Source organism: Patiria miniata, unplaced genomic scaffold (assembly GCF_015706575.1).
Source record: "Patiria miniata isolate m_02_andy unplaced genomic scaffold, ASM1570657v1 HiC_scaffold_5, whole genome shotgun sequence".
NCBI classification, from domain to species: Eukaryota; Metazoa; Echinodermata; class Asteroidea; order Valvatida; family Asterinidae; genus Patiria; species Patiria miniata.
The window spans coordinates 25,203,737-25,214,406 of NW_024037072.1; the positions used below are offsets into that span (position 1 = coordinate 25,203,737).

General features: G+C 39.1%; 1 protein-coding gene across 2 annotated transcripts; it reads left to right on the forward strand.

The window, feature by feature from the left end:
* Positions 1-214: 214 nt before the first annotated feature.
* On the forward strand, positions 215-10,410 carry LOC119741201 (CAAX prenyl protease 2-like). Of its 2 annotated transcripts, XM_038216928.1 has the most exons (9): positions 217-468; positions 1,924-2,029; positions 3,267-3,347; positions 3,731-3,791; positions 4,891-4,961; positions 5,780-5,888; positions 6,983-7,054; positions 9,001-9,063; positions 9,740-10,410. In XM_038216928.1, the coding sequence occupies exons 1-9, from the start codon at positions 338-340 to the stop codon at positions 9,949-9,951; spliced, it is 906 nt and encodes a 301-aa protein (XP_038072856.1). In that variant the 5' UTR covers positions 217-337; the 3' UTR covers positions 9,952-10,410. The 2 variants fall into 2 exon arrangements, with proteins under 2 accessions (XP_038072857.1, XP_038072856.1); XM_038216929.1 differs by lacking the exon at positions 6,983-7,054 and having other exon boundaries at positions 215-468.
* The last annotated feature ends 260 nt before the right edge of the window (positions 10,411-10,670 follow it).

Genomic DNA, 10,670 nt, shown 5'->3' on the forward strand with positions numbered 1-10,670 from the left:
TCGCTGATTAATTGTACAAGACAACCGCATCTTGACCTCTAGATTTTGACCAAACAGAAATAACGTTGGTTATAATGCTACACGGAACAGTACTATACTACACACACTACGGCGTTACTTTAGGCCTATTCGTACGCTAAGCGCGGACACTATTTGCAAGCTTCCGTAAACAATGTGACGTCATGGACGCATGACCAATCAGATCGCATTATGCTAATTAGCGGACACTATTTGGCACCGGACGGTTTTTGGCACGACACTGGCATGACTGGTGGCTATTTCATGTATTTGTGGTGTGCATTTCAAGGTGGGAAATTAAAAAACCCAAATCGACAAAATGTTTGAGAACCTTGCTGGAGATCAACTAGTGTTCCGGTGTGATTCATTACCAAAAGCAGTTCTAACCTGCTTTATTTTGGCTACCAGTTATGTAGGCAGTTTATACGTTTGGCGAACAAACCTTCCAAGGTAATTAAGCATGTTAAAGGGAATGTACAACATTTGCTTTTGCTGCAACTTTCAGAAATAAATGGGTTAGGAGGATTAGTATGTTATAGCAAATATTGTTAAAATGACTTGTTTCACGTTTTGGGCTTGTAGATGTTAGAAAAACCAAGAAAACCAATCATGTTCTTGTAGTCTGGTTCCCCGACCCCACTTAAGATGAAACGGAGCAATTTATAGACTTTTGGGAATTGTAAAGTCAGAGAATCAGTCTAGCAGGCTTGTACCCCTTCACAGGTGTGCAATCAATTGCAAAGAAAACAATGAATAACTAATTATGAAAAATTAGAAGCAGGATTTGAAAAAAGCCAGTTTTTTCCAACGCTGGTCGGCCGACCAGCGTTGGAAAAATACCATTTTTCTTGAGAATGATAGCACACCAGGAGCCACGATTTAACAGGATGCTTTAGACTGTCATTCCCTAAAAATCCAGTAAGGTATTTCATGATAATTTGATCATTTCGTTTTGTGATGTTTTGCAAATGTTGTATCTTCCCTTTAAGTGCGATCCAAAAATACCAAATGTTCAGGCGCAAAAAATTTGTTTCATAGAATACAAAAAAATAATGTGAGCCCCCCCCCTCCTGCTCTGACACCCCCCCCCCCCCCCAAAAAAAAACATTATGATAATCAACCTGTGCACAGATTTTTTTCAGAATCAGAGCAAGCTGGGTTACCATGGTTACAGGGGGTATTTCTAGTTTTAAACTATTCTGTAATATTATACTCATATTGTTGATGATTGTCGGATTTTAACAGTACCCCCATTGGAAGTATGATACGACTACGAGTGCCCCCCCCCCCCCCCATTGATTTTACAGAGGCCAAGTGTCCTGAAAAGAAGAAAAAAATGTCTACAAACTACATTTCAGATCTTTTTGCTGATGAGAAAAAAACCTGCAAATATTCTAGTCCGAGTAACTCAGACGACCATGACCAAATGTTAAAAAAAGCGATCCGTAGAGTCTTAGTTACTCGGACACAAATATTCCTGGATCCTCCCCTGATGTTTCTGTGATGTGAGTACTGTGTAGTCCCGACAGCCACCCTGCTGTTCTCTTGCTCTGTGGTCTAAGTTGATAAGTATAAATACATCAGATTGACATTTTACAACTTCAAAATCATTTTTGAAATTTTCAGGTGGTAGCCTCAGGCATATCAAGGGGATGCAGGAAAGGGGGGGGGGGCGGTCATTGCGGTGGATGCAAATGTATCAACAAATATCATTCTCAAGGTTTTAATTGCAATATAAAGCCATACCATACCCCCCCCCCCACCGCCTCCTCCCCAACCACCCCCCCCCCCCCACCTCAAAAATCCACCCTTTCCTGAATCACCTTCAAAACGTGTATAAATCAAGTTCATTGCTTTGATGATTCCAGTTTTGATAAGCCTGGTTTATTGTGTTTCTCTCCTCAGGGATGACCCTAACACAATCAAGAGAAGAAGCCTCAGCGCAGCTGCAGTAACGCTCCTTGCTCCAATCTGTGTTCTCACTCAGGCTTATCGAGCCGAGGCTGGCAAGGTAACCATGGCAACCAACATTGGGACTATAAAGCTGTGATAGCATCGCATGTAGCAATGGCCCCAAGTTTAGTCCGAAAATTTGGGACTCTCAATACTGTGTATGAGAGTCTCAAAACGTAAGGTATTGAAAACATGCGGTACAAGTTTTTATGCTGATGAACTCCAAACTCAAAAATGATGTTGAAATGATTATCTTTTGCTAAAAATATTTGGTGAACGGGGTCAGAAATTGCCTTAGATTGCACCACAGAGCATCTAGAATCCAAAATGTTCAGGGGCCCTTAAGCGGGCCCTGGACACCCTGCCATTAGGGCTTCTTCGCGCTCGCATTAATTCTGATCAAGCTAAATTCTCACTCTCAGCTCTTACACAGAGTTGGCACACATCCCTATCTGAATTGTTTTCGTTTGGCTGAAAGAACACCACCTTTTTTTGTGATCCGTGGACAGAACTTCAAAACGGTGTTTGTGTTTAAAATTCCGTAACTTAAAAAGTACATGACTGATCTGAATGATTCTTGTACTAAATGAAAGCATATGAATTGGGCTTTCATATCCTAGATTTTGAAAGTGCTACATGCAGAACTTCACTAAAAAAAATGGTCCCGACATTTGGGTTTCGTTTTTTCTTACTCACCCTGTACAGAAAAAATCCTACTTTTGCCACTCTGCAGTTCTACTTAAAATACATGTGTATAACTTCTATTGATGTCTTCTAAATATTGGTTTGGACATACATGTAGGTCTTAAGGTTTTTTTTTTCAATAACCAGGCATGCAACTTGACCTCGGATCAGCTGACTTCCTTGTGTTTGTACTTCACAATTATGCCATTAAAAAATTGACATACACTGTATAAGGGCAATTCCACGGTTACTCACGTTACATTTTTGATGTACTTTTGAGTTTCCTTGGGCTGTAATTACCTTACTGAAAAGGTTTAATAACTGTTATCCCCATGGTAGATAGAGTAGACCTAGACCTACCTAAGCACCAAAGATAACATCCAGAAAAACGTGTTATGTATGATAAACAAGACGCACAAAATCGGTTACTCACGTTACGAAAATGTAACGTGAGTAACCGATTTTGTCGGTTATCAAGAAGTGGTGAATATGCTTTTTTTTTATTGAAACTGCTTTTTGAAATTGTAAGTAAGGTTTCACATTAGCTAAATTGTGCTGATGATGTTACAAAATATTTTTATTTTTGTTTTTTGTTTTCCCCTCGCCAACAGGGCTATTCAATTTGGCAGTATCTTGGAATACGGCAGGCTGGTCTCTTACCATCTTTCTGCCTTCCACTGTTACTTACCATGGTATGTGAGTCTGGGCGACAGACATGAAACATTTTCTTTTTATTCATAGTGCAATCAGTAAATGAATTCCTCGATACAATTCCCTGTACTTCATTGGGTTTTGCCTTACAGAACCACAAGCCTTTGAGAGATGAAATAGACTAGAAATAAAAAGCAGCTAAGATATTTCAAAGAGGGTTAGCTTGTGCATCCTAGTGAAGTGATTGTATGAAGTCTTTGATTAATATTAAGAAAAGGTCTATTGAGATTACTACAGGCAAGAATACCGTACTGATGTAAATTAGTAAATTACTAATTCTACATTTGCATTTTCCAATAATTTTCTTCAGGTGCAAAAAAATGTTATTAATTGTTCAACTGGTACTCATTTTTTTCAATCACAGTTTCTGTTTTTAGGACCACTGTACATGCTGCTGCTTGGTGACTCCAGACAATCTTTACCCAGTGAGTTGGCATGTCTTGTATATACAGAAAAAAAATTCAAAAATTATATTATTAACAGAACACAGCTTTGTTGTCTAATTTAAATACTTTGCTGAATTATTATTTTTAAAGTTGAACAAAAAAAATTGACCTCCCGATTGCCGTTCCGGTGCTCTACCAACTGAGCCATCCAGCCCTATGTTGGCAGTTCCTCATTCTGTCAATGTCTTTGTTCAAGGGGCGCTAGTCAGAAGCCATAAACCTGTAGATGCCATGTAGCCAGGGATCACGCCCAAAGTCATGATACCAGCAACATTAGCAAAGCTGCAAACCCTGAAAATAGCAAACGGGGATACATTTTTAATTTGCTAAATTGAAAGAAGGCAAGTTAGAAAAAAAGAGTGATTTACCCTTTGATATGGTAAATTTCAGACGGATATTTCAAAAGATATAGGGAGCCCATTTGCGGTTGAATTTTGTAAGCTACATGTAATAAGCATCAGTTGAGGCCCTTTGCATTGTTATTCCATGGTTTTTCTGAAAGAAAAATAAAATAATTGTAAAATAAAGGCAATCCTCATCACATTATGGGGAGCATGTAATGTCTTCTGTGGATTAATTATGGTGGTGGGATTTTTTAACATTCAGCTTGAATTTCACTATGATTTTAAAAACCAGATATTCGAAACTGACCTTGAAAAACAATTAAGCCTACCATTTTTTGCTCTAGACTATGTTCTCTGATTGTACCTGCATTCACTTGCTAGTGGTCTTCTTGATATACCTATGAATAGCCTGCCCATTCGACTTCACAAAGAGTTCCCACCAATTGTTTTCAATATTAGTATTATTACAACTCTGAAGTGTTTTTGCAAAGGCCCGGTGGTCATTGAACATATCCAGTCATTGGGAGGGCATTTCATGTGGCACCTCACGCGCTACTTTTTGTTGTGCAGCAACAGTGCATGACTGAGCTGGATGGGAACTTCCAGTGAATTCAGATAACCGTTTTTCGGTTTCAAAAAATATTAGAGGATAACTGGATTTAAAAATCTCTTTGCATATCTGTGTAGAAGTTTGTTTCATTGTCCCTCTGTATTTGTGTCTTCTTATTCTGTAGTCAAAGAGATGCCTAGGAAGTGGTGGGCAAACAGTGGGGGATTGGCCGTAGCAATACGAAATTACATTGTTGTAAGTATGCAAGTTGCAAACTTTTCAAAGCATTTATTTTATTTTGTCGCCTGAACATCTATTTATCTGTTTGTTATGTCAACTTTTCAGTGAAAAGGTGCTAAGAATCATTTGCTTTTCTGTGCATTCTTTTTTATTTGGAGCAACAAAATTGCTCAAAATCTTAAATTGCCCAAGAAGCAGTTGACAGGTAGTGAAGTAGTCTAGAGGCTAGACGTTGTTACTGTTTGTACGCGATAGCCCGCCGCGATAACCGGCCGCTGCACGAGGGCGCTATCACGACAAACCAATATCGCCCACGAATCCGTCAGAACAACGTCTAGATCACTTGCTATTGGTTGTGTAATGCGCGGGCACCTGTTCGGCCTAATATATGCAGCGCGCAAATTAAAAAATCATAGTAGTTCAAAAGCAAACTCTCAAATTTCTTCCAGTAGGTTAAAAGCTGCAGCAAGACTGCAATTTTACTGGTCAGCTCTTTTGTTGTGTGTAGTATGTGTGGGACTGTAAATGGACCGTAATTGTCTGCAGAAGTCGCGCATGCGCACTAATTTCCCCCATTTTTCAGGGGGAGATTTTAGCAAGTGGTCTAGACGTTATTCTGACAGGTTCGTTGGCGATATTGGTTGGTCATGATAGCGCCCTCGTGTGGCTGATTATCGCGGCGGCGCGGCGGGCTATACGCTATCGCGTACAAACAATAACAACGTCTGGCCTCTAGACTAGCAGTGAAGTGCGCGGGGAGACAAAGCCTCGTTGTTATTACAAGGGTTTGTCATGTTAATAAGATGGATTTCCCTTTGTGTCTGCGCTGCCAGGGTCCCATCACGGAGGAAGTTGTCTTCAGGGCGTGCATGCTGCCGCTACTAGTGCCTTGCCTTGGGAACCTCCAGGCTATCTTTGTCTGTCCTCTGTTCTTTGGAGTAGGTAAGAGGATAATTAAGGAATGGCGGATTCAGTCGCACAAGACTTGCTTGTTGTTGGGTTGCATTAGACTGCGCCAAGCCTGGCTAGAAGCCACTTTTGTAGAGAAATGACAACAAAAACTGTAAATGCTTGGACATTTTCACGCTGGTTAAAAGTTTTAATTTTATGATTTAATGAAATTTGAAGCTAATTAAATGTAAATGCATTTGCGTAAAATACACTCAACCAAAAAAGAAAGTCCCCCCCCCCTTCCAATACTTTTTTGTCTAACTCAAAAACTACTGAGCACCTCTCGCTCAAATAATGACTGATCAGTACAGAAATTCCTTAGCAATCCAGCCATACTCTTTAATTGTCCCAAAACAGTGATAATATGTATGACAAATGATACCGAAAACAGTTGCACTTTTGTATACGTGCAAGTGGTTCACACTCACCTTGCACGTATACAAAAGTGCAACTTTTTTTCCAGTACCATTTGTCATAAATTGCATAATTTTGTACACATCATCAATGTTTTGGGCCAAACAAAGAGTATGGCTGGATTGCTAAGGAATTTCTGTACTGATCAGTCATAATTTGAGCAAGATGTGCCCAATAGTATTTGAGTTAGACAAAAAAGTATTAAGGGGGGGGGGGCCTTTCTTTTTTGGTTGAGTGTAGTTGAAGAATAGTGAACAAGTACATAGGATTTTTATATTGAGTAGCCTACCAAACCTGGTCAGGTACCAGAACTCATGTGCAGTCAGTTGGCTGTGTAGTTAACATCTTGAAAGGCCCCCTTCTGAATTGAGTAACGTACTTTCACTAGAGATCATAACAATTTTAGCACTGTTGCACAAATCACCTTCATTATCCACTGTTTTCAAAATGTTTACTAACAACCTTTTTGTAACCTCTTCCCCCACCTCCCACACACCCCCCAAAAACCTTTGGTCTGAAATCATTCCTTGAAAAACAAGTGTTATTTCATCCCATCAGCACATTTTACACAGAAATCTCTAACCTCTATAGCTTTTCCCTTGATTTATTATATCACATAAATACTTGTTTACTTTGTCTGTACATTTTAATTTTGTTCTTATTGTTTACAGCCCATGTGCACCATGTGATAGAGGGTTTACGGCAAGGTGTTAAAAAGCCCCTAGTTGTTTGGTTTGCTGCAAGTAAGTCCCAATATTTAGCTGGGCATGAAAAATATTCAAGCATGATGATTTACATCATTAAAAAAGTATACATGTATATATTTGTGTTATTTTTATAGAATATTGTGTTTTAAAAACACATTGCATTAAAGGGAATATACAACATTTGCAAACATCGAAAAATAAAACTACCAAGTTTTTACGAAATACCTTAATAGGATGTTGGTAAATGACAGTCTAAAGCATCCTGTAAAATTATGGCACCTGGTGTGAAGTCATTTTCAAGAAAATGGTATTTTTGTAAAAATTTTCAGCGGTGGTCGGCCATTGGAAAAACCTAACCATTTTTCAACTGCTGCCCCAAATTTACCATTAATTTAGTCCAAATTTTGTTTGCTATTGGTTACATGTTCATGAACAGGTGAAGGCCAGCTAGACTGGTACCCTTACATTACAATTTTCCGGCATCTGTAAATTGATCCATTTTACATTTAGTGGAGTCAGGGAACCAGACTACTTGAACAGTTTTGTTTTTCTTGGCTTTTCCAGCATTTTCGAACACAAAACTTCAAACATGTCAGTGTAACAATATTTGATCTATTATACAAACCCCTCAAATAGTTCATTTCTGAAAAATACAGCAAAAGCCAATGATGTGTATATTCCCTTTAACTTAACAACACTTCATCAGAGATAGACAAACCCAAATGTTAACAAACGTACATTACCTCAATGCAAAGCAAACAATTCCGTCTACAACCAGTGGTTGTGATATTACCATGGTGAATTCCCTGGGGCCAATTTCACGGCGCTGCTTAACAGTTAGCAGAAAAGTTGTGCTTAGCAAAGCAGACAAATTTGCTAACCTATAGCACTGTTTCACGGCGTGTGTGCTAATGGTCGCGCGTGCATGGAGATTTCTATTGTTACGTCACTAAGTTGAGCAAATTTTTCCTCTGAAGTAAGCGTGCCTTTTGCTGTGCTTATGCTTACTGTCTCCTTGAAATAGACGGAGGCTCTGTTAGCAGAAAATGATGTGCTTAGCAGCGCCGTGAAATTGGGCCCTGGATGCTGAGTAATGCAGGGGAAGCTTAAGGTTCTAGAGAGTGGCGTATCCGGGGGGGGGGGGATTTTGATGGCATCATGAAACTGAAAACTACAGTATTTATAAGACGGTTTTAAGACGGTTCAGACGTTGATACAATAAAGTCTTAATTTTGCCATTGATACAGTAAAGTCTTAAGTTTGCCAACCACCCCCACACCCTTCCCGGGCATAAAAAAGCTAGATACGCCACTGATTCTTCATTTCATCACCAATATTGAGAGGCCATCATTGTTCTGGGTACTTAAGCAGGAGAAATGTTCTGTTCATTGGCACATTTTTAACAGCTTAACGTTCAATCTAAACATTGATGGTTGAAAAAATATAATTTTTAAATTAAATCCACATGTTAATTGGCATCAGTACCCTGTGATTTACAGCTACTTGTACCCTGAAATGGCGTCTTTATTAGCGCCTTCATTGGTTCCAAAATTTATCGATTTCATCCGCAATTTGACAGTGAATATGAAAAAGCAATCAAGTCATTGGTTTGCCACGGGCACAGCACCGTGGCCTTTATGAATAAGTAAACATAATCTTGATTTGCTCTGAGAAGTTAAATTCACATATAGTGGATGTCAGTTATAAATTATGTGTTGCAAACGAAAAGAAATACTCGAAAGCTTTTATCCTGGTCTACAGTGGAAAGAAAATGAAAATTGGAAAATATACCCATGTAGAATAGAAAAAATAATATCACATCAGTTGAGACTTATCCAGTGACAATTTTTGTCAATATACCATGTTTTTTTTATTTAAATGAGTCTTTTAATACCGCTTTTTTTATTGAACAGACTTGAGGAAAAAACTGACTTAAAATAACTGAGCGGAAATGCCAACAAGATTTTTATTTTTTCCCCCAGTTTTCCAGTTTTTCTACACAACAGTCTTCGGTGCCTTGTCAGCCTTCATATTCCTCAGGACAGGTGAGATTGTTGATTTTGTTTAATTCTATAAATTAAAATTTTATAAAATTTACAAATTCACAAATATATACATAAATCACAAAAAAAATATCAGTGAAGTGGTGAATATTCCCCTGCTGATTAGAGTGATAGTGGTTGATGGCTCTTTGTAAAAATGTCTCCTTAAACTGCTTTCCTGGAACTTATGACAGTGAGTAGAATCACATCAACGCAGCTGGTGAAATGATGTCCAATTACATGATATACAAATTGACACGGAACGCGCAAAATCTGAGACAAACAAAACTTAACGTACAAAATTATATAGGATTGTCTAAGGGGCGTGGCTAACTCGCAAATTGGCGATAGGTCAATTAATGTTGACACAAAAGAAATGAATGACTGTCTTGGAATGATAGTAATATTGTGATTGTTAGTAGCAGTGCTCTATAGTCTAGGACCTGAAAGTATGAGTTACCACAATTTAAAGAAAGTTTTGCATGCAGGCAAAAAGAACTGTCGCATTTCACAATCTTTTTTGGTTAATAAAAAAGTGTTTTCAATTATTTTGTTCACAAGTGTATTATTTTGTTTACAATGATTCGTTGTGCAAAATGATATATTTGTCACCTGACCTATCATGTGACTTGTCACACGCTCCTTAACACACTGTACTTGAATGTGTATGATCCCCTAGGTCACCTGATTGCCTGCATCATAACGCACATGTTCTGCAACTTCATGGGCTTCCCAGCCTTTGAGGAAATCCCCAACCACACCCTGCTGCAGAGGGTCGTCATATGCGCCGTGTTCCTCACCGGACTGTCGCTGTTTGTCTGCCTACTCTTACCACTGACCAATCCAGAGTGGTTTGCAAATGAGACGTACCGCTGGTCACAGGTCTGGTAACCGAACCTCATGCAGTGGTGTAGTAGTATGCTGTCCCATGGAATCCTCGCACAGGGACGTCCTGAACAGTAAAAATAAGTGCCAGTGTTGAATGGCATATGTGTGCCATTCCAGCCGTCCACCCATGCTCAGTCGCAATAGTCTCATGCACAGGTGTTACGAGCTTGCGTACATGTCCGTTGAGAATTAGTCATGTGCCTATCATGTGATCTGGAACTGGTGCAGGCACCTGATATGTCTTGCAGTGGGTCCCGTAAGTAGCCAACACAACATCATCTATGGTTCGTACACGGAGTCCACGCCGAGTGTGTGAAGTAACAGTATGACGTTAAAGTGCATATGCACTGCAAGTGTCCTACGGCATATACTTTGTATGGAGACACTTTAGGAGTTGATAAATCGCGTTCAACACAGAAGCACTTTTTGTACACTCACAAGTTGTAATTAGTGGTGTAACGTTAAAAAAAATGACCAACCAAATACGTTTTTGCTTCTGCCTGTAAGCTTCGGAGGTTGTAATTCCCGTATTATCTTATCATTCCTCGGTAGTCATGTAGTATAGTTTTCAAACCACTTGTACCTCAGTCTGGAAAATGCAAAGTAAGTAAACGGTAAATAAACATAGTCACCGATTGGTATTGAATGAATTCATCATGTCCTTACTCTAAAGGCAAGTTCACATGCAATCAATGGTCAAATATCAGTTGATATCTCCTGAC

Bases quoted from the DNA above. Each gene is read 5' to 3' on its own strand.
- LOC119741201 (XM_038216928.1), top strand. From the start codon at position 338: ATGTTTGAGAACCTTGCTGGAGATCAACTAGTGTTCCGGTGTGATTCA. The intron at 469-1,923 runs GTAATTAAGCAT...TTCTCTCCTCAG, and splicing joins TGGCGAACAAACCTTCCAAG to GGATGACCCTAACACAATCA. The intron at 4,962-5,779 runs GTAAGTATGCAA...CTGCGCTGCCAG, and splicing joins CAATACGAAATTACATTGTT to GGTCCCATCACGGAGGAAGT.